The 24,964-nt window shown below is 40.3% G+C and overlaps 1 protein-coding gene across 1 annotated transcript in view; it reads left to right on the forward strand.

Annotated features, from left to right (window-relative positions):
• The window catches only part of FBXO30 (F-box protein 30), a 120,172-nt gene that overhangs the window by 71,114 nt on the left and 24,094 nt on the right, over positions 1-24,964 (forward strand). The window contains exon 2 of the mRNA XM_089655589.1: positions 4,267-6,229. Coding sequence (XP_089511715.1) covers positions 4,280-6,229 — 1,950 coding nt within the window. The 5' untranslated portion in view covers positions 4,267-4,279. The remainder of the gene's footprint in view (positions 1-4,266; positions 6,230-24,964) is intronic.

Genomic DNA, 24,964 nt, shown 5'->3' on the forward strand with positions numbered 1-24,964 from the left:
TGAATAATATGTCTATGACATGGTATTCAAACTATATAACATGAAGACCCTAATGAAAGATTGCTGAGACTTTATGTAAAGTCTTAAATTATTGTAATCTCTCTTAGCTAAAGTCCAGCAAATAAATAATAAAAGTAATACTGTACTTCTCAATGAAGTTCCCAAACAAGAGAAATATGCATTTCTGCCACTGGGGGGGGGGGGGGGGGGGGGCTTTGCAGGTGAAAGGTTCCAGTTTAGTTTGCTTGTGGGGTATAGTTGGGTGATTGTTAGGATATAGTAGATGAAAGTTTCTGTCCTCTCAGGCCTTAACAGACAGGTAAGAAGGTAAATCTGTCTGACAAATTAGTTTATAACCTTTTAAATGATTCCTGTTAATGTTCTCCACCGTCACAGCATAATGGTTACCTTAGTCATGTCAGTAAATTGTTTTTTCTTTACTTCCTCAGTAAAATGGTGGGACCAACATCTAGAGTTTGGAAACATTTCCACAGTGCAGTTTCTTCTGAGAGCAAAGATGCAATGTGCAAATATTGAGAAGAAATATTCTTTTCCAAATGCTACAAGGATGACGAAACACATCCTTGCATTCCAGAGGTGCCCTAAGAACATAAAAAAAATACTTTATGGAATTAAATGATTTATGGAATTAAATAATAAGGATCATAATTAAAGGTCAAGTAACTTTTCCCTCCAGAGTTCTCATTCCAGAAGCAATCTTTCTACTGCTTCTGGATCTTCACAAAGTGTTTCTGCACCAGTAGCATCTTCAAGTAGGAAAGTATACCTTTAATTTATAGATAAAATAACACCTGAAAATCAGGAGAAAATTCATCAAGCTCTTGCAAGAGCAATATATGCTTCATTGGTATGGTCACAATATGCTTCATCATGCTATATCGGGATGGTCAATAACTGAAAATGCATAATTGCAGGAAGCTTTTAATTAGTATGACGGACAGCAGGGTCGTTATCTGTTCTCATGTGTAGTTGAAATGTTCTTAACATGTATAGCTCTTGTTCCATTTTTAAAAAAAAAGTTTTAAAAATCAAGTTTAATTTATTTACTGAATAAGCTGTACTTTTATTTCAAGCAGAATACTTTTATATACACTGCATTTCAAGTTCTCAGTGTACTAGCGTAACAAAACCACTTTCAAATTGTAAAACTACTTCACGCTGATTTTGTTTTATTTTAAATTTCCAATTTTTCGGGGGGGGGGGGGGGGGTGTTCTCACGGCTTCACAATTTCTGGCATTTTTTCATCTCTACTACAAAGGAACCACAGTGCACAAGTTGCGTTTGATATAAACTATTTCATTATTTCAGTGACTGACTCTTAACCAAGGTTCCTCCAGATGTTCCTTGGGGTTTCTTGGAACTGTGGCTAATTGACCTCCCATTTGATGATGCCATCATTGCTGCAGGATCAATGCCACTTGACAATGCCAGCAGCATGACACCAATTATTTTTTTAGCTGTCTGTAAGGGTGGCATTTTTAACACCACAGGGGGGTATTTTTGCCATGGGCCCTCAATGAATTACTGTTTTTAAAGCAGATCTTAACCCTCAGGAAAGACTTCCTATGCTGTTGAAATAGAGATGTCCTAGACTAATGCCGTGCAAGGTTCTCCCTTTTGCCTCCTTGTCACATATCCCAGGAGGCATACGCTTCATTCAGAAAGGAGGGGCCTAGCAGCGCATCATCAGGAGGTACTCTGGCTAAACCAGGAAGAGCTGGTGGGTCTCTTGATGTCACAGTCAACATGGCGTCGCAGGACCAAAAGGTGGCAGAAAACAAGAGGATCTCAGCAGGACAGCTCTGGATCCTCTGTGTGGATGAGTATCATAAATATGTCACCCAGGACCACCTGGTAAGTGAGGGGAAGGGGGGGGGGTAAGGAAGAGGGGAGAAGTGGCTGAAGATCCTCTTTAAGGACTCCCTGTGGCCTGAAAATTATTTTAGTGGTTTCTCCGTGGTAAAATGGTTGGGAAAGGCTGGTTTAAAGTGGTTCTAAAGGCTGAAGGTGTTTTACCTTCATGCATTCTATGCATGAAAGTAAAAACCTTCAGTGTGCAGCTCCCCCCTCAGCCCCGCTAATACTTACCGGAGCCTGATTGCAATCCACTGCTTTCTCTCCTCGTTGGCTGAGAGACATGTTCTGCATGTCTTATGGACATACAGGGCTGGATTGGGAGCAAGCACGAACAGTGCCCCCAGAGCAAAGCTTTACAACCAATCTATAACCAATCTATAATTAGGCGTTGCAAAAACTCCTGTACATCTGTGGCTAAATCTGATGTCTGGAAATTTTTCCTTTCTTACAAAAGCAGCCTGACTGGTATACTCACCTCCTGTCCATGCATCCCTGTAAGCCTTTTCTTACTACTTACAAGATTAGACTCTTTCCCCCCCCCCCCCCTTACCATACCCTTTTAAAAATCTTATGTGGGTTCTCCTCAAGGCAGCCCAGGGGTAGTTTACACTCTCCGATCCCCAGTTCCTAATCCCCTCTACTTCAGGAGGTTGGGTTCAAAACCTAGAGCCCCTACTAGTCAATTTGCCATGGTATGCCCATCCTGGCCTTGTCCTGAGCCCTGATGTACCCTTCCTAACTCTTCCATGGCTACAGTTTGCCAACTCGCACAATTCTGAGCTAGGGTGTTTAGTCTGTCTTCTCTTCTGTAGTTTCTAACTTTGGTATCGGATAACTTTGTCAATTTTGTATTGGAAAAGGTTGCCATCCCTCTCTTTTCTGGGTTTCTTGGGTGGTCCCCTTTCTGTGCCTTCTGTGGTCTATATGAACTTTGTCAGGCAAATTCCTGATATTCCTACTTTCTACACATTCTTTACATTGGCGCATTCTGCTGTTGCTTTCGATGACCCCCTTACATCTTCATTCAGGCAGGTCGATTTCCCCTTTTCTGTAATACCTGTAAAGGGAGAACCACCTTGTGGTCTGATAGGGAACCTCATTCTGAGTTCTCTACTTGTCCCTCGTTGTATACAGGATGGCTTGCAGCATTCCATTTAAGATCCTGTAGGTCCTGGCTGACTTTGTACATTCTTTCTCCAGCCAAGCTGACCCCTGTCTTTCCTAATAAATGGGTTCCTATTAGCATTGGTACTTTTTTGTCTTGGATTCTTCTTCCACTTGGGAGCAGGGTAGCCTGGAAACTGGATTTCTCCTTGCTTCCTTAGTGCTTCTTATTGTCCCTTGATAACTTTTTTTTTTTTTTTTTTTTTTTTTTTTGCAAGCCATGTCTGGATGGCTATGATGTCTATGGGTTTTATTCGTTTAACACAAATGGTGTAGGGGACAGCCTTGATTAGGTTCCCCTGTCTAATGGGATGTGGCTATGACCTTATTTTAATGGCTGTGTCTGTTTTTTTTTTTTGTACACTATATTAATAGTGTTAAGTATGTTTGATAGGAATTGTATGGGTCGTTCTGCCAACAGGGTCCCCAAGAATTGCTCATCATATAGTGGAATTTTTTTTAAACCTACTGTGGTAATATTCCACATAAGTTTGCATGGTCTCTGTTGGTCCTCCTGTATGTGATATATCAATGCATGTGATGTTAGTATTTTGTTTTTCTGCCACCAGCATAGCCGGTAGCTTTCTTTTTTATTACCTTCTTTGAAAGATTTTCACTGTTGTGCATCAAAAATAAAAGTGTAATAGATTCAATTCCTGTAGCTTTAGCTTCCACGGTGCTGGAATGGGTTTGTTTTAGATTTTGGAGTTCCTGCATGAGAAAGGGTATGGTATGCTGATCTTGGAGTTCATTTTTTGGAATGTTCTGATGACCCTAATGGCAGAGGCATATTCCCCTCTTGTAGAGGCATTTAACATATCAAAAAATTTATCTGAGGTGCAACTGAATTAAAAGTGTATGCTTAATACTTCCATCATGGTAGGAGTAACAATATTGTCTTATGATTTGCTCCAACCTGGGGCAGATCTGAGATTACTTGGGATAGATATGTGGTGTAAATTATGTTAGCCAGAATTGCCTTGTTTCTAACTTTGATACATAGAATGTTAAAAGCCCTTATACAACTTGATATGACACTGCATATTTGTAGCATGCCAAAAGGAAGACATTGTTCTTGTACAGTAAAACCGGTTTCAGAACTAGGGAAAATTGTTTGAGACACGTCATGGAAAAATTATAGCAATAAAAGATAGCTGACAAAGGTGTCGTTAGAAGAAAAGACTGCATCAAATAAGATGATCTACTTTTTTTTTTTTTTCCAGATTAGGCCTCATCATGAATGAAGAAAATCAACATTTACACTGTGCAAGCTGTGTCAGTCGCCGCTGTATGATGAAGCTAGAGGCTGGAGTATCATGTGATTTAGTCAGCTGCCTCCATGTTTGTGGGGCGGTCTTTCACGCCTGCAAAGCTGATGAACATCGCATATTGTGCCCCCTAGAAAGAGTGCCTTGTTTAAACCAAGGATTTGGTTGCCCCTTTGTAATGACTCGAAATAAGTTAGCTGAACATTTACAGTACTGTCCTGCAAATGTAGTATGCTGTACAATGGAGTGGAATAGATGGCCAGTAAACTATGCAGATAGAACATCTTACGAAAACCTCAGCACAGATGTTGATAAAGTAGAACAGCTAGATCTGGCTTTAGCTTTGCAAGATCAAAGAATGCTTCTGGAATCTCTCAAAGTGGCAACGATGATGTCTAAAACAACTGAAAAGCTTGAACGTCATGAACCGATACCTGGTAAAGCAGAAAATGATAATAAAATGCTTTCAAAGGATGTTTCTAGTGATGAAGACTCTTATAATGCATTTTATCAAGCAACACTTGAGACAACAAAGAGTTTAGCTGCTGCCCTGGACATATTAAATAACGCTACAAGAGACATTGCTATGCTTAATGGTAGGTTAAGAGATGCCAGTTCTGAGATGAACAAAAAATTTCAGATTTCTGAACAAAATGGTAGATGTGATATATTTAAAGATCAAGGATTTGTTGAAGAATGCACTGGGGCTTCTAATGACGTGATGTGCAGTCCCTTGAAACAGTTGCATCAAAATGGTTCCAGTGATTTCTGTCAAAGAGACTGTAGTGATTTAGCTGAATGTGAAGACCTGAATATAAAGCAAACATCTGTAATGTGTAATGGTTTCCACAATGATGAAAAGGATGTATTTACTGTAGTGTCAAGACAAAATGCTGGTATTCCCCTAGATGGCAGTAAAAAACATGTAAACCATAATGGTTCTTTTCTTGGTGTTGAGCATCTCTCGGCTACATGTATCAAAAATGGTTCTGAGGAGCAAATGGATAAAAATGGTGAACAGTGGTTCCGAAATGTTGCTGTCTTTGGAAGAAGCCCATTTCTCGGTAATTCATATTGGTTTAAAGCTAGGACTGAAAGTAAGGCAGTAGACACCTCTGATCTGGAAGTACAAGAGGATCCTATGGGACTCAATCGCATTGATTTAGTCACAGCTGCTTTTCTGTTTTGTTTAGGAGAGTCACCAGGAGGTAGAGGAATTTCTGAAAGGCGAAATGTAGATTCTAATCATATTGACTGTGGAACCCAAACCTTTTCATTTCCATCTGCAATATTGGCAACAAATACAATGGTAGGGGATATTGCATCAGCCTGTGCTTGTGACCATGCTAATCCTCAGCTTTCCAATCCTAGTCCTTTCCAGACACTTGGCCTAGACTTGGTTCTAGAATACGTTGCAGGATACCAAGTCAAACAAAGGTCTATGTTTACGTTTGTATGCGGACAGCTCTTTAGAAGAGACGAATTTTCTGCTCACTTTAAGAATGTGCATGCTGATATTCATGCAGGTTTAAATGGATGGATGGAGCAAAGATGTCCATTGGCATATTATGGATGCACTTATTCTCAACGTAGATTTTGCCCATTGACCCAAGGATCAAAAATAATTCATGATCGCCACTTGAAGTCTTTTGGGGTTCAGCCAAACATACCGAGCAAAAGTCAGTCAATGAAGAACTCACCCCAAAGCCCATCTGTGGATCATTTTAGTAGCTTGCCATACGAAGTTCTGCAGCATATTGCAGGATTTCTTGATGGTTTTACTTTGTGCCAGCTTTCAAGAGTTTCTAGACTCCTGAGAGATGTTTGTGCAAGTTTGCTGCAGGCTCGAGGAATCGTTGTTATGTTATGGGAAAAGAGACTGTATCCAAAAGGAAGTTCTTGGCAAATCAAAGAAAAGGTAATTTTTTTTTTTTATGTTGGAAGATTTAAAACTACAACAATCCTTCTGTTTAGACCCCATTCACAACTGTGCATTCCAGAAATGTGTGAAAAAACTCACACTTGCATGGCCATTATTTGAGGTGCAGAAATGCACAGAAAATTTGCATAAAAAGAGGGGTGCAAAGAATGCATTCACCTAGGTGCTAGGTGTGAATGGGGCCTTACTCGCATATTACGTTAACAAAAACTTACAGGCTTTTTTAGTAAATCCGCTCAAGAAGTAGCATTGAAGAAACAAGTGTGATGATGTCATATTTCAGTTTGAATCAATTTCTATTTTACTAATCCAAATTTAGCAATTTATGGGTTTTTGTACATTCTACACAGCTTTTTGCTATATGCAACAGCCCAACAACTGTAAGTAAGCACATTTTGTGCCACGGGCTTGACAATTTTATAGGTAACTGTTTTTCTTTATACAACATGCTGTTTGGTTTTGTTTTTTTTATTCTAAAGATTTTTTATTTTCTGTAGGGAGGAAAGACTGATGCTTGTGTAGTTTCACTGAATTCTCTGACAAGCTAGACCTATGTAATGAGCTGTGCAGTATGACTTTTGGGACTTTTTCTTTAGCATCAAAAGTGAAAATAGAATGAAGTAGCCTTAGTGCCCATGTGCTAAAGCCTCTGAGCTGGGGATAGGTAGCAGGTACAAAAACAACCTGGGGTGGGCACACTTAGGCACAGGAACCAGTCCAATTATGTAGTGACACACATTGCAGCTTTTAATGGTGCTGTTTACAGGTGCTGTACAGTGTTACAGGAAATTAACAAGGCAAAAACTACAAATAAAATCCTAGGCATGTCCCGCCACTCACTACACAAGTTCTGACTATCAGACTGAGCAAGCCTAATGCTTGTCAGTTTCCACAAATGTAGTTTCACGCCTTACACCAACCTTTCAGCTTTCCCAGACATGACTTGTCTTTTCCCCAGGAGTGAGAGCACTGACTGCAGGATCCAGGTGAGTCTAAATTGCCCCAGGGGAGAGGATTAACACCTGAACTAGACCAAGGATTAGAGATCTACAAAAGTGTATGAGTGGAGCCTGGAAGATGTGTAGACCCCAAACAGGACTTTTCCTAGCTCCCTCTGAGACACTGCTACATCTTGTACACATGATGAGAATATCGGATGAATCATATTTTTTTTTTTTTTGCATGCCAGTATCATATTGAAAATGAAAAGGTTACTATAGTTAAGAAAATTCTCATACAACAGAATACAACTTGGAAAGTGATGTAATGTATTCTTTGTTTCCAAGCATGCGTGGTCTTGGTCTCTGGATTTTTTTTCGTACAAATACTGTACTGATTAAATGAAAATAATTTGTTCTGGTATCATACAAGAAAAATGTTCGCACTTGTCTCTTCGGATAATTTTGCATGAGCTGTTGTGATCAGCTCTCAAAAGCTGTGTACTAACAATCAGATTATCGGATGATCGCTCCGAAAGCAGGTTTTTGTTGTTTTTTTTTTGTCTGATTTTTTTCATCATGTGTGAAGGAAATAAGTATTTGATCCCCTGCTGATTTTGAATGTTTGCCCACTCTCACAAAGAAATGATCAGTCTAAAAATCAAATGGTAAGTGTATTGTAACACTGAGAGACAGAATAGCAACAAACAATTCAAAAGACATGCATGTCTAACAAATGATGCACTGATTTGCATGTTCATGAGGGAAATAAGTATTTGATCCCCTATCATTCAGCAGGATTTCTGGCTACCAGGTGTCTTTTCATACAGGTAACAAGCTGAGATTAGAAGCAGTCTCTTAAAGGGATGGCTGCTAATCTTATTTTGTTACCTGTATAAAAGACACCTGTCCACAGGAGCAATCAAACAATCAGATTCCAAACTCTCCACCATGGCAAAGACCAAACAGCTGTCCAAGAATGTCAGGGACAAGATTGTAGACCTACACAAGGCTGGACTGGGCTACCAAACTGTTGCCAAGCAGCTTGGTGAGAAGGTGACAACAGTTGGTGCAATCATTCGTAAATGGAAGAAACAAAACATTTGTGAACATTCAGAATCCGCAGAGGATCAAATACTTATTTCCTTCACTTTAATATCTGTAAGCACTCACAGAAAGCTCATAGTTGAACCTTCCTGGGAAAGTTCCAATGTGAGTGTGCATGCTTTTGCATCAGTTTTTTTTAGCAGCCATATTTTTCAAGCATGGCTGACCTTCATCTAGTTTCTGTGGATATTTTAACCAGATACAATGACCACTCAGTGTAACTGTAAGAATTTATAAACTTGGTTGTAACCTTTTGTTAGGGCTCGTGCACACTGAGTGTTTGCTCCACTCTCCTGAATGCATTATCTCCTCGCAGGAGAAAAGGTGCCTTTAAAGGAAAAAAAAAAGCGTATATGCGTTTAGGCCCGTCAAGTGTTTGGGCGTTAATGGATTCCATTGGCAAGAGTATTTTAGCCATTGGAATGAACGCTCTAAACGCATTTAGCGTTTGGGCATTTCAAGTATTTTCTCTGCCCAACGGATCCTCTCCCGAATGTACTGGGGATGTTTTTTTTTTTTTTTTTTGTTTTTTTGGCCTGTAAATGCTACTTTTCTAATACATCTGTAAACGCCTATGTGTGCAAGGATAGAGGTGCATTTAACCACCTCCCGCCCGCCATATAGTAAAATGACGGACGCAAGGCGGTTCTCTTGTTTTGGGAGGACGTCATATGACGTCCTCCCATTCTAACCATGTATGCGCAGCTCCGGGAGCATGCAGTGCGGCGATCAGCGGTGCGCTGTGTCCCTAGGACACAGCAGATCACCAATCATTTGAAAGAGCCGAAGATGTCCAATCACAGCTGATCACATGTAAGCATGGAAATGCCGGTTATCGGCATTTCTCTCCTCACGAGCGGTCACGCTGACAGCTCGTGAGGAGAGGATAGCCGGTAATCGGCATTCCTCGGAGGGTACATGTGCACAGATCATCAGAGCACTGATGATCTGTGTAGCCCCAGCAGCGCCAGCTGTCAGTGTCCATCAGTGCTCATCCATGCCACCTGCCAGTGCCACATCAATGCCACATGTCAGTGCCCATCTGAGCTGCCTTTCAGTGTCACCCATCAGTGCCAGTCAGTGCCACCTATCAATGCCAGTCAGTGCCACCCAGCAGTGCTGCCTATCAGTGCCAGTCAGTGCTGCCTATCAGTGTGCATCAGTGCCGCCTATCAGTGCTGCCTTTCATTGCCCATCAGTGATACCCATCAGTGCCACCTGCCAGTGCCTCCTCATCAGTGCAGCCTATCAATGCAGCCTCATTAGCGCACATCAGTGAAGGAGAAAAATCACTTATTTACAAAATTTTATAACAAATAACTTTTTTTTCAAAATTTTCAGTGGTTTTTGGTTTAAGAAAAAATAAAAGACCGAGAGGTGATTAAATACCACCAAAATAAAGCTCTATCTGTCACAAAAAAAAATTATACAAATTTCATATGGGTACAGTGTTGCTTGACCGCACAATTGTCATTCAAAGTGCAACAGCGCTGAAAGCTGGAAATTGGCCTGGGCAGGAAGGGGGTATAAGTGTCCTGTAGGCTAGTGGTTAAAGGTGGAAAAAAAAAAGTGGAACTAAACTCTCCTACCCTTTTTAGGCCACGTTCCCCCCATACGTGCAGAAAAACAGATTGTGGAAAGTGCAGATTTCACTTAGAGACATGCACTTGCATCAGTTTTCATGCGTGTTTCATTGAGCTTTATACACTTTGCAGTTTCCTGTGCAGAAAGAATCCCTGCATGATAGTAGTGTTGTGATGTGAACAAGGCACATAGAGAACAGTTGTTTCCTTTGTGCCCTTGCAGAACACGTGCAGAAAAACTCACTTCTCTGCACATGTGAACAAGGCCTTAGAACAGCAAGCTGCCATCTTGGCCAGTGCTTGATCTGCAGTTGCTGTGGTGCTGCACGTGATCAGTTTTGACATCAGCCATTTGATGGCTTGACATGCTTTGAAATTAACTGTTTTGTGAAAAAACTGCTGGTTCACATATCCGATATTGCCAAACATATTGGGACACTTGCCTTTACACGCACATGAACTTTAATGGCATTCCAGTCACTGTTGTGCTAATCTGAAGGCCACGCAAAGTTTGGAGGTCTTTAACTATTGACACTGCAGACGGTTGATGAATTCTGTGCGCTTCAGCAATGCGCTGACCCCGCTCTGTCATTTTACATGATCTACCACTTTGTGGCTTAGTTGCTGTTCCCAGTTGCTTCCACTTTGTTATAATACCACCAACAGCTGACATTGAAATATTTAGTAGCAAGGAAATTTCACGGATGGGCTTATTGCACAAGTGGCAACCTATCATCGTACCACTCTTGAATTCACTAAGCTCCTGAGAATGGACCCATTCTTTCACAAATGTATGTAGAAGCAGTCTGCATGCCTAGGTGTGTGGTTTTATACAATCCAATGATTTGGAGGGGTGTCCCAATACCTTTGGCAATATAGTGTATCCACAGATTGGATGTGGTTAGAATCGCATCCAATCTACATATGTGAAATAACGTTGCTTCTTATGGTGCCTGTTCACATATGTCCTGTGCACTGGCAGTGTGGATTCAGTGCAGATTGAATGAGTGCTGTCCAATTTCTGAGCAGTGCAGTCCACTTCAGGTGCGGATTACAGGCTATTGACTTTTATGGAAACCGTTTCTAAACTGCACATGTGTGAAAAGGATTAAATCCTGACCAGACCTGTCCTGAACCTTGTGTAAACCTCACCTGAACCATTAAACAACTACTGTGTCAATTAGTTGTGAAACCTGAGCTTCAATCCACACTGCATATTTGTGAATCCTCTCTAAATTGATGGGTTTAGTTCAATGGTAATGGTTTCCCAAAACAATTGCACCCAAAGTATGACATGAATATTAAAGTTTATGTGAATCCTCACCTTGTAAAACAACGCATTCAGTTTGTAATAGAAATGAAAGGCAAAACGTGTATACATGTAAAAAACCTGATAAATTCTCCCCTTTTATTTTAATAAATCACATACCTTCTGTTCTTGGCTGCGTAAGGGCCCTTTTCACACTGCTCAGTTTTTGATCAGTTGTTCTGGTAAAGGAACCATAAAAAGAAATGCATAAAAAATACATCCCTTTAAATCCTATGGAACTCTTAACCCTAGTCCATTGTGTTATGTCCATCAGTTGCGTTTTTAAGGGCTCATTCACACGTATGTCAATGCAAATGTGTTTATGCGACATTTATTAAGCAGTTTTAAAGCACTGACTGTCACATATGCTCACCTGTACACACATACATCTATATTATATCATAGTGCTGATTCCTATATGATTTCACACCAGCTATTATTATTATTATTACGATTACTATTCAGGATTTATATAGCACCAACAGTTTGCGCAGAGCTTTACAAAATTAAGGTAGACATTACAGTTACAATACAATTTGGTACTAAAGGAAACAGACTTACAATCTAGGATCTGTAGGAGATGAGCTGATGGAGGAAATAAAAGGCAGTTTACTAGTTAGAAGCAGTATAGGCTTCTTTAAAGCGAAAGATTTTCAGGGTTCGTCTAAAGGTGGATAGATTAGGAGAATGGAAGGTGGAGGCTCCTTAAGAATCAATTCAAAGAACGAGGCTGCAAGTTGAAGGGAAGGACTGCTAAATTGATATTCTCTGGAATATTACATGTGCCATGCGCAACTCAGGAAAGACTGGAAGATTAGAGAACTAAATGCATGGCTAAAGACCTGGATTAAGAGGGAAGAATTTGGGTTTCAAGAGCACTGGGCTGACTTTCTTTGCAGTGCAACACGTATGCTAGAGATGGTTTGCACCTAAATGGAAGGCAGTCTGCTGTGCTGGGGGGAGAGGTTTATGGGATGGCTGGAGGAGTATTTAAACTAGGATCGAGAGGGGTGGGAGAATTAGATTATGGGGCAGACAGATCAGACAAGGCACTTATTGGTGGGTGGAATGGGGGAAGGGCTATGACAGGTAAAAAGAAGGTGCCCATGTTACAAACAAACATTGGAATTGGTACCATTTGTACGAAAATAAAAAATATGCAAAATATATGTGCAAAAGGTGTCAATGAATTGTGTATGTTCACCAATGCCAGGAGTCTGCCAAACAAATTAGGTGAGTTGGAAGCTTTGGTGCATGAAGAGAACTATGATTTAATTGGTATTGTTGAATCTTGGCTTCATTCTTCACATGACTGTGCCATTAATATTCCTGGCTATTCCATGGCTGGGAATATTGGCATCAATGAACACAACACAGAAATGGGAGTTCTTCAAAAAGACTGCATGTGAACACACTGCAAAATATATTCCCATGAGCAACAAGTTTAAAAGGCTAAAAATCAAACCTATGTGGCTTACTGCCAAAGTTAATAAAGCTTTAAATAAGAAAAGAGCTTTTATTAAATATAAAAATAAAGGAATGCTATCATCATTTAAACATTACAAAGAATATAACAATATGTAAAAAGGAAATAAAGGCTACAAAAATTGAAAACTAACGACAGATTGCAAAAGATAGCAGGACAAACCCCCAAAAATTCTTTAAAATTAAGAATTCTTAGTAAAAAGTTCAGAGCCTGTAGGCCCTTTCCAAAATAATCTAGAGTGGGTGACTGGAGACAAAGAGAATCAAATTTATTAACTGCTTCCCGACCGCCCTATAGCAGAACTACTATTACAGGACGGCAGGGCTGCGCAAAATCACATATATATATATATATATATATATATATATATATATATATATATATATATATGTGATTTTTTTATATCTGGGTAGGGGGCGTGTGTGCTGCCCTACCCCCGTCGCTATTGGCGGCTTCAGCTGTCAATCACCAGGTCCCGGATGGAGATTCCCTGCTGGCACCCGGCGATCGCCAAGGACAAGTGACAGAGGAGAGGTCTTTATTTAAACAATACAGCTCCAGCATGCTGCTTTGTGTTGCTCTGCATAGCAGAGCAATACAAAGCAGCGTGCTTACACAGTAAAACACAGCACACAGTAAAATGCACACAGTTAACCCTTTGATTGCCCCAGATGTTAACCCCTTCCTGCCTAGTATCATTAGTACAGTGTCAGTGCTTTTTATTAGCACTGATCACTGTATTAGTGTAAGTGGCAGTTAGTCAACTGTTTCCCCCCACCCGTGTCAGAATGCCCGCCGCAGTCCCGCTATAAGTCGCTGATCGTCATCATTACGAATATTATTTTTTTTTTTTCAATTCCAGTATATATACTGCCATTTGTAGATGCTATAACTTTCACGTAAACTAATTAATTTACACGTATTGGGATTTTTTTTAGCAAACACATGTAGTGGTACATTTTGGCCTAAAATTATTATGATGAAATTTTGTTTTTTGTAAAAAATTTTACTGGGTATGTTTTATAGCAAAAAGTAAAAAAAAGTTTATATATATATATATATATATATATATATATATATATATATATATTTTTTTTTTTTTTTTTACCTTTTCAAAATTGTTGGCTTTATTTTTCTCTGTTTTATAGTGCAAAAAATAACCGCACAGGCAATAAAATACCACCGAAAGAAAGCTCCATTTGTGTGTGTGTGTGTGTGTGTGTGTGTGGGGGGGGGGGGGATTATATAAAATTTCATTTGGGTGCAGCGTTGCATGATCGCACAATTGTCAGTTAAAGTAACGCAGCGCCATATCGCATAAAATGGCCTGGTCAGGAAGGTTAGTAAATCCTCTAGAGGACAAGTGGGTAAATACCCTTTTCAGCTCTGTGTATACAAATGAGCATGGGGGAGCTCTTGTCCATAATGGGCATGGTATTGATACAGCCAGAGATGATCCACATTGGATCACAACTGATATGATCCAGAAGTATTTAGACAGAATAAAGGTGAATAAAGCACCTGGACCGGATGGCATACACCCACGGGTCTTTAAAGAATTGAGCGCTGTCATTTTAAAGCCATTGTTTCTTCTTTTTATGGACTCTTTAATAACTAGCATAGTACCACTGGATTGGCGTAAGGCCAGTGTGGTGCCTGTATTTAAAAAGGATCAAAATCTTTACCAAGTAATTATAGACCTTTTAGTTTAACATTTATAGTTGAGGTGATACTGGAGAGTTTAATAAAAGAGCACAGAGATGAGGTTTTGCTGGCAAAAAATATTTTAAGCAACAGACAGCAGGGAGTCATGAAAGACAGTTGTCAAACAAATCTGATTTCTTTTAATGAGGAGGTGAGCAAAACCTTGGATAGAGGGGTGGCTGTGGATGTGGTATACTTGGTTTTTGCAAAAGCGTTTGACACTGTTCCCCACACACGGCTAATGTATAAGGTAAGGTCTACAGGCTTGGAAAAATCAGCATGTAAATGGATAGAAAACTGGCTAAAAGATCATATTCAGAGAGTAGTGGTTAATGATTCATACTGTGAATGGTCTAGGGTTGTCAGTGGTGTACCCCAAGGTTCAGTGTTGGGACCCTTACTTTTCAATTTATTTATAAACGATATAGGGTCTGGGATTAAAAATACAGTTTCAGTCTTTGCAGATGACCCCAAGCTTTGCAGTGGAATGACGTATTTACAGTATCCCACTTACAAGCTGACCTCAGTGCACTGTTTTTAATGTGGTAAGTGAGGTTTAATGTTGATAAATGTAAGGTTATACACTTGGGGGCTAAGAATATGCATCATACATACTAGGGGGAATCAATGGTAGAGAAGGATCTGGGAGTTATGATAGATCATAAGCTTAATAATGGCAGGCAATGCCAAGCTGCACTTTCTAAAGAGAGCAAAATCCTCACTTGTATTAAGAGGTATAGACTCCAGAGAGAGATATATCATTTTACCCCTGTACAAATCATTAGTAAGACTTCATCTGGAATATGCAGTTTAGTTTTGGGCACCAATTCACAAAAAAACATTGGGGAACAGGAGACAGTGCAGAGAAGGGCAACCAAACTGATAAGGGGCATGGAGGAACTCCGCTATGAAGAAAGATTAGAGGAACTGAATTTATTCTCTTGAGAAGAGGAGATTGAGGGGGGATATGATCAATATGTATAAATACATCAGTGGTTCATATAGTGAACTCAGTGTAGAGTTATTCACCCTTTGGCCATCACAGAGGACAAGGATGCAGTCTTTACATCTGGAAAAAGGATTTGATCTCCAAATACGGAAATATAACTTTTTTTTTTTTTTTTTTGAATTGGATGGACTTTGTTTTGTTTTATTTTTTTTCAGCCAGACTAACTATGTAACATCAAATTTCTTCATAAATTTAGGCCAACATGTATTCTGCTAAATGACTTTGGTTAAAAAAAAAAAAAAAAATCTCATTAAACGTATATTAATTGCTTTGTGTGAAAGTTATAGCGTCTACAAACTGGTTTTATATATATATATATATATATATATATATATATATATATATATATATATATCAATTTGAAAATTGATCATTCCTGATGTACTTGACAGACTGTTTTTAATTTCTTAAAATGCCAGGACAGTACAAATGCCCCCAATGACTGCTTTTTGGAAAGTAGACAGTCCAAGGTAAGAGGCATGGTGAGTTTTTAAAAGTTGTAACTTTTTTTGTCACAATATTTGTAAAATTATAAAAGGTTAATTTTTTTTCAAAATTTATTTTCTTTTTAACATACTTTCACCAGCGTCATCATATGAATGGTGTTGCAGTGGTCAGGGATACGAACTGGTGACATTATGTTTAAAAAAAAAAAAAAAAGTATTCCATTTTTTAAACTTTAACTTTTTTTCTTTTACAATTTTTTTACATACTTTTCATCAGAGTATCATCATCGCTGTACTGCATGATGATCACTGTAACAGCAGTGTTTTGAACTGTCGTGAATGGGTTGCATTCAAAACAGCTGTTGTTAATATTGTGTGCTGTGATAGGCTCACAGCTAGCACATGGTACAGGGTGCTGTGATTGGCCCAGGTACCATGTGAAAGCTGTTGGCCAATCAATGCATCCCTCCAGGAATTACAGCTGTTATGAATGTAAACTTTGTTGACATTGTGAACATGTAATCATATGATCCCCTGGCCGCTCAGAGGCTGGGAGCAGCAATCCATTGTGTCCACCGCACACCCTGGGCTGGATGGTGTCCATGTATGTGATCCAGCCTGCCCTGCCGCAGTAAATGTACTATTGCTGGACAACAACAAGTTAGGAGATTTAAGATTCGTGGGAGTGGGAACTGAAGTGTCTGCATGTGGATAATCAACCCCAGATAGAAGGAAAGGAAGTGAAGAGTGAATGGTAGATAAAGAGCCAAGAAAATCTTTCAAGGGGATATAAGGCAAACAACTAGGCCAAGGTACATCCGTGCCTGATCACATCACGTAATTTTTCCCTAACTTCATGGCAGCATACAAATGAGTAAGCCCCGTACTCTTGTCTACCCTATAGGACCCCTTCCAAATTTTGAGGCCGGTCCAGTCTACAGTTTCGTTTTTGTTTTGCTTTTTGTCCTCTTCACCACATCGGACCAAGTTGTCAAAGCTGCAATAAACTTGTGATAGACCACTTGTTGCTCACCAGGTGCAGACCCCGCTTTATGGTCCCTTAAATAGGCTATTTGCATGGGTGTTTTAGCTGTCATTTTGGAATGTTCTCTTACTAAATGCAGGACTGTTCACAAGGGTGACATAATGCCTGTGCAGCGGTTATATAGATTCTGCCTGATTTTAATTCCTTATTTGCCTTTGAGCTAGCATGCTGTATTTTATTTTCCCTCAATGATGTGTCTCCTTGTAATTCTTACTGACAATTTGCTGCAAAGCCTTTTGCTTACTTACTTAAGCCATAGGTTTTCACATCATCCTTGTAGCCAGTCTTTGCAAAGAAGGTAAGGGGCATCTTTTAACCTTCCTGGAGGTATTCCCGTGTAGCTCTGGGTAAAGTTTCAGCACCAGAAGCGGTAACCCCGAGCTACACTCGGGAATATCTTGCAGCGCTGCTCCGGGATCTCTTCTTCACTTACCTTGTCCTGCGCTCCCGCGATGTCCCCCCTGCGGCATCCTTGGCAATGTAATCCGGTCGATGCCGGTATCTGTCTTCTGGGTTCCATTCCCTACAACGTCAGGATGTACCGGGATGGAACTGGTGGGAAATTTTAAAAGTGACATTCACTAAATTCACTAAAATCACATAGTAAAACATTACTGTATCAAACCATTTCACATACATTTTATCCCTAGTGCTTTGTCCTGTGCTCTGCCTGCATTTTTACTGTTCTTTCTGCCTTGAAACTGAGAAAAGTCCATGGCGCCCAAAAAGTATCCCTTTAGGTCAAAAGTGGTTTTAGACCAGCTAGAGAACAGCGATAGTAAATTAGAACTACTTGCAGAATTGAGTGATAATGATTTGTGGGGAAATTCGTCATCAGACACTGAAAACTATTTTGCGGCTTTGCTCAGTGATGTGTGAACTTATATAAAATAAATAACCTCTTACAAAAACCCCACCAAAAAGTCACACTTTCTCCCTAGAAAGTAAATACAGCATATATAAACCTTTTTGTAAATCTCCCAGTGAACACCCAATAAATAATCAAATATTCAATAAATTAAAAAAAAAAAAAAACCTTCAATCAATATGTGCTCAATTCATTAATCCATAATGTGTCTAATGAAGTAGAGATCTCAAATGTGTCCAGTAAAGTCCAAAAATCCAAACTTAATCCAATAGGAAGAATATGAATCTATAATAATCCGTGAAGACCTCAAAAGAAAACAAACAATCCTATAGTGCATTAACTTCAAAATTATCCATAAACCCACTCCAATCCGTGCAAAATAAAAAGCACTCCAAACTGTGTTATTGGTGCAAACACACACAAAAAAAATATATACATAATAGATTATATAATTATTAAATACTACATCCGTGAATACTCCAAAATTGTGAGCACTCCATGTCCACTCTAATACTGTGTACACTCTGTGATCCAACCAAAATAATTACTAAATACTATTACCCTCTGTGAGTGATCATATGCATAACCAATATCTCAAGAATGATATCTTCCGATTCCTTCACCTCAGGGGTTGATCCTCCAACATCTTCATAAAGACAAGAAGACTCTTATGGATATGCAAGTATAGGGACAATTTTATTCAAAAACTTACATCTAGGTAACCAACTTCCAGCTCCTCGTGGCTCTGATACAGCACTCCAAACAATGGTAAGAACTCATGTATTGATAACCGTGGCGACACTTCCGGCTAGCGTGCACACGTCTTGACGTCACTTCCGCTAACGCGTTTCGTCACATCCGGACTTCATCTGAAGGGATCCAGACGTCTCCTCTGCTGCTCATTTTATTCTGATATCTCCAATTGGCTGGAAGCTAAAGCCGCCATTTTAGAAATGGGAAAACGTCTCTGCAAGTTCCTCTAGATCCCCCCACTCAAAACAAACGGGTGGAAGCCGTAATGAATCGGCGGAACTCTTCCCATAAACATTAATATGCTCAATTAGATCCGGAAATTACAATACAAATATACAACATGAATGTATCATATGAACTAATCCTATTACCCCCATACTCTCTATCTCTGAACATAAATTATTCCTATAACTTAAAGTAACTTAAAATACTCTACTCCCCTCTACTGTTCAATTTTAGCATAGCCCAAAGGGAGAATAGAGAATAAATAAATATAACATTTAAATATATCATTTTAAAATTTTTATACATTACCTTTATTACTAAACCATTAAGATGATTAAAATGAAAAATTATTAAAATCAAGCAATAAAACTACAATCAATCTACAAATATTAACCTCAAAGTATTCTATCTGCATCCACACACCTACCTCCTAAGTTGACACAATTACATAAATAAATTTAATTTTAATTAAAACCGCTCTCATAATTGGTCCATACATCTACCTCTCTTCTTCAGACATCTGAAATGAAGCAATTTAAATCGAGCTCTACATTTAAACCCCTCGGTTTCAATGTATTTAGCCGAAAGATCCGAAATGTCTCATTCTGGGACAATTTCTGAATTCTATTCCCACCCCTCTAATGTCCTTCCACAGTATCGATCCCACAGAATTTCACCAGACTCTGATCTGAGTAATGGAATTCTTTAAAATGTCTTGAGAGACTGTGGTCTTTTTTACCCTTTATAATATTCCTAACATGTTCCTCCAATCTAACACATAGATTTCTTTTCTTTCTCCCTGTGTATTGGAATTGACATGGACATTCCAACATGTATGTAACATAACGTGTATTACATGGAACAAACTGTTTATTGGGAAATTGCTCACTAGTTGAATGGGATCTAAATGATGAAATCATCCTGTTTCTAATCCCAGTGGTCCTACACATCCTACATTTTTTACAGGGATAAAATCCTTTAAAATCAAACATCTTAATAACGTTTCTATTCGGTGGAGAAATAACACCTTGCACTAGGGTGCTTCTTAAATTGTTGGTTTTTCTATATATAAACGGTGGTTTATCTGGTAAAACGGGACCCAAAATATTATCCTTTCTTATTATTGGCCAATGTTTAATAAAAATCTTTTCATTTCTTTGAATTGACAATTTAAAACAAGAAATCAATGCATAATCTACTTTCTTATTATCTTCCTTAATTTCTAATTTTTTCTTAATTTTTCCATCCCCTAAATAGTTTTGACTGATTTTAAATCTAATTTTTTCAAATTTATTTGGGTCATAAGCCTTGGAAATAAATCTATTGTTAATAATTTCAGATTGCACAATATAATCTTCTAATCTGGAACAGTTTCTCATAATTCTCGTGAATTGTCAATTGGGTATTCCCCCGATCAAATGGGGATGTTGACAACTACTTGTAGGAATATATCCATTTCTATCTGTGTCTATAAAAAAAAGTTTTAAAATATAATTTATTATTAGACTTAAAAATCGTTAAATCTAAAAAATTGGCCACTTCGCTACTAATATAGGTAAAACCAAGTTCCTATCTATTTTTGCCAATAAAATCTAAAAAAAGTTGTAAACTAGCTGCCGTCCGTGACCCATTATAACCAAAATATTGTCTATATATCTTTTCCATATTTTGAGACCTTTCCAGTTTTTACCATAGATTTCTTTATCTTCCCATTTTGCTAAAAAAGATGTTTTCCAAACGGGGGGCAAATTTGGCGCCCGAGTGTCTAACGAACCGCTCTACTTCTGATTCTCTCCCATACTGACGATGTTATGCATCATTTAGAAAGCCCTGTATGAATCCTGCTTTGTTCAAGCAGCCAGGAATAAAAATGACAACACCTAACAGGTTGTTTCATTCATTAAAGGATAGGTTCACCTTCTGTAACCTGTTACACCCATATTCAGGGTGTAACATGTTACGATCGGACAAAAGTGGCCGTGCGGGGATCTACCCAGCTATGTCACTCATTCACAGTACTCTGTGAATGAGAACATTACAAGTTCTGACAGCCTTTGCTTGTAGTTGTTGCTATGAAGCACCGTGGTAGTTCGTTGAGCCTTCCTGTCAGTATCCGCTTGCCCATACGGGATGTACGAGCAAGCAGATACGGTGACAGGTCAGAGGGAAACATGCATGGCCCCAGCAATCTACTGATAGCTGGTGCAATGCTTTAGAGCCTACAGAAACAAAAAATGGTAAATGCACATATTTTTTTTTTTTTTACCTGTAAAAAAATGTGCATTTATTTTTTTCGTTAAAAGGTGACCTTATCTTTTAATCACCAAATAGAAAGTTAGTTGGGGCTGCACTAATTCGAAGTATAATATAAATTTCTTATAGAAATATTCCTCACAATATTTCATTCATAGTGAAAATATATAAACCAAATCAGAAATCACATAAACTCCATGTAATCCAGCCAAAAACTTAAGTCAAATACACCTTAAACCGTGAAGGTGTTCTATAGTCCTTAGATTGTGCTGGTGTTTTAAAGGTGTATACACAAAAGGAGGAGATCCGACACTAGGCAAAATGCCCCCTCACCTCCATGGAGTGACCCTAGAGGGCCGAAAAAGCCTTTCTCACACAATATCGCACCAACCAGGAACCAGGACCCACTTCAGAAAGTATAGGGTACAGCGATGGATCAATCCCCCTCACTGGTGGATACCGGCACAGCAGGAACCCTCTCCAGAGCAGTAAACTTAGGATCAGCCAGTTCTCATGCAGCCAGAAGAATTAGAAAAGAGGATGCTTCCATAGTGTGAGAACGTCCTCATTTAATTAAAAGAAGTAAAACCGAATGTCCACTCACATGTATACAGCTTTTACATAAGCATTGAGAACCACATGCTGTGGGTGTACTTGCTTAGATATATATTGAAGTACCAATATGGCGTCCCGCGTGTTACGTCACGCTAACACGTGACTTCCTCACTATATCCGTCAAGCAGTTAATGGTAAGTGATTCTGGGGTGTGCTGGAGGCTCTATTAATGCTAATGGGGAATCTATTTTTACTGATGAGGTCTATTGTTGCTTTTGAGGAATAAATTGTTACTGAGGGGGTCTTATGTTGCTGGGGGGAATAGTTGTTGCTGGGAGGGATCTACTGTTCAGCCAGTTGTCTGATGATGCTGGCTGCTGGGAATTCTGTTGTTGCTGGAAGTCTAATGTTGCTAGGATGGATATATTGTTGGGGTGGTATTTTGTTGCAAAGGGGTCCATAGTTGCAGGGGGATCTATTGTTGATGTGGGTCTAATGATGTTGGGGAGGATCTATTGTTGGCTGCGGGGGTCTATTTTACTGCTATCATTAACAAACTCCATACAAAGTACTTAGCACCAGAAAATGGCATGGGGATCCCCCCAAAATCCATACCAGATTCTTATTTGAGCATGCAGCCTGGCAGGCGAGGAAGGGGGGACAAGCTGGTACTATACCAGGCTATGTGCCCTAAACGTGTGGGTACGGTAAATGATTTCATAAGGGGCTGGGTCACCCAGTAGTGTCATTGGGTGGCACCGCCTCTTAGTTTAGCTGCGAGAGACAGCGGTTTCATACAGTGGGAGCCAAGTGTCTGTGCAGGTCAGGGTTTTTTTTTTGTTTGTGTCAGAGGCCGGCGTTCATCATGATTGACGCTAGATCTACTTTGAGGGACATATATTTATTTATTTGGGATATTAAATAAAGGACTTGTCAAAAACTGTCTGTGTTTTTTATCTACATTTTTTTTTTTTTTTTGGTGAATGAGCAGGGATACTATGTACCCCATACTCCTTCTCGTGGGGGAGGGTGCCACCCCCTCCCCCACCAGGCAAAGGTTGTAGAAAAGCGGCCCGTGTCCTCATCAACATGGGGATAAGGTGGACTTTGCGTGGTTACACCAAGATGATGGCATCAGCCTGGTTACGTTTTTGTTTTGTTTTTTTAATCTGGCAGTCAGCTTACATGTTAAAGCAATCCTAGCCACTGGATTGCTTTTACAAGCAGTATCTGGTCACACCGATTTTGAAGAGATGGTCTAGAGCAGTGGTTCTCAACCTTTCTAATGCCGCGACCCCTTAATACAGTTCCTCATGTTGTGGTGACCCCCAACCATAAAATTATTTTCGTTGCTACTTTATAACTGTAATTTTGCAGTGGGAGGACTAGCGCCCCATCACTGATGTCAGTGGGATGAATAGTGTCCCATCGTTGGTATCAGTGGGATGAATAGTGCCCCATCGTTGGTGTCAGTGGGAGGAATAGTGTCCCATCGTTGGTATCAGTGGGATGAATAGTGCCCCATCGTTGGTGTCAGTGGGAGGAATAGTGTCCCATCGTTGGCATCAGTGGGAGGAATAGTGCCCCATCATTGGTGTCAGTGGGAGGAATAGTGCCCCATCATTGGTATCAGTGGGGGGAATAGTGCCCCATCATTGGCGTCAGTGGGAGGAATAGTGCCCCATCATTGGCGTCAGTGGGAGGAATAGTGTACAATCATTGGCATCAGTGGGAGGAATAGTGCCCAATCATTGGCGTCAGTGGGAGGAATAGTGCCCCATCATTGGCGTCAGTGGGAGGAATAGTGCCCCATCATTGGCGTCAGTGGGAGGAATAGTGCCCAATCATTGGCGTCAGTGGGAGGAATAGTGCCCCATCGTGGGTGTCAGTGGGAGGAATAGTGCCCCATCGTGGGTGTCAGTGGGAGGAATAGTGCCCCATCGTGTGTGTCAGTGGGAGGAATAGTGCCCCATCGTGTGTGTCAGTGGGAGGAATAGTGCCCCATCGTGGGTGTCAGTGGGAGGAATAGTGCCCCATCGTGGGTGTCAGTGGGAGGAATAGTGCCCCATCGTGGGTGTCAGTGGGAGGAATAGTGCCCCATCGTGGGTGTCAGTGGGAGGAATAGTGCCCCATCGTGGGTGTCAGTGGGAGGAATAGTGCCCCATCGTGGGTGTCAGTGGGGGGAGGAATAGTGCCCCATCGTTGGTGTCAGTGGGGGGAGGAATAGTGCCCCATCGTTGGTGTCAGTGGGGGGAGGAATAGTGCCCCATCGTTGGTGTCAGTGGGGGGAGGAATAGTGCCCCATCGTTGGTATTAGTGACACAACTGATGGGGCACTATCCCTTCCACTGACACCAATGATACTTACCTTGCTGACCCCTGCTCCAGCCTGGGCTCGCTCTCTCCCTCTCCCATCTACAGACTGCATACCTGGCTGCTGCAGCAAAATTTGCACTTACCTGTCAGCTGTCTTCCTTCTCTGGCCTCTCTCTTCACTCGCTCCTACAGCTCCCTCGATCTTCTTCGATCTCCGCGCGCTGCCGCTCGGCTCCTCCTCTCCAAGCTCCACCTCCTCGCCGGTGATTGGCCGCCTGTGTGCCTCTCCTGAGCTACAGTTCCGGTGGCCAATCAGCGGCGAGGAGGCGGAGCTGTTGAGTGATCCCGGAGGTGTGGCCAGGTTACAGGGGCAGCATATCATGCCGCCCACAGATCGCCTGAGACAGGAGCGGTGTCTCGGTTCCTAAGACCATCGGAAATATGTGTTTTCCGATGGTCTTAGGCGACCCCTGTGAAATGGTCGTGCGACCCCCAGGTTGAGAACCGCTGGTCTAGAGTCTAATAGACCCCAGATTTCTTAGAAAAGAGTACCTGTCATTGCCTTTTGCTATCACAGGGGATATTTGTGATAACAATAAAAGTGATGCAAAAAAAAGTAAAAGGACAGTGTAAAAATAAAAAAATAAAATTAAAAAAAATGTAGACAATATAGCACAGTGCCAAGTAGCAAAAAATACCCTGATCAGGGGTAAAACCTTCTGGATCTGAAGTGGTTTATGCTGGCAGTTCTTTTGTTTAGATTCTACTGTCAAGGTTAAGAACGTGGTGGCTGCTTATTTAGTTGTTTACTGGTTAAGGATGTCGGCAGCTGTCAGCTCTTTAACAACCAGCTAAAATCAAACACATTCCTTAACGATCACATGCATGGACCACTACTTATTTACCACATGTATTTATTTCCTTTTGTGAGCTGACTTTATTGTCGTTTTATGTGGTATTTACCGAGCATTTTTGGTTTTTGAGGTAAATGCCACACAACGAAATAGTGAATTGACATTTTCAGTATCGCATGTAACATTTAAAAAAAAAAAAAAAGTGTTGGCTCACCTAAATACTGCATGCAGTCCACAATTAAGTAATTTTGTTGATGAAAACA

Source organism: Staurois parvus, unplaced genomic scaffold (genome assembly GCF_062004578.1).
Source record: "Staurois parvus isolate SC_StPar_1 unplaced genomic scaffold, SC_StPar_1.0 ptg000852l, whole genome shotgun sequence".
In the NCBI taxonomy this organism is placed as follows: Eukaryota; Metazoa; Chordata; class Amphibia; order Anura; family Ranidae; genus Staurois; species Staurois parvus.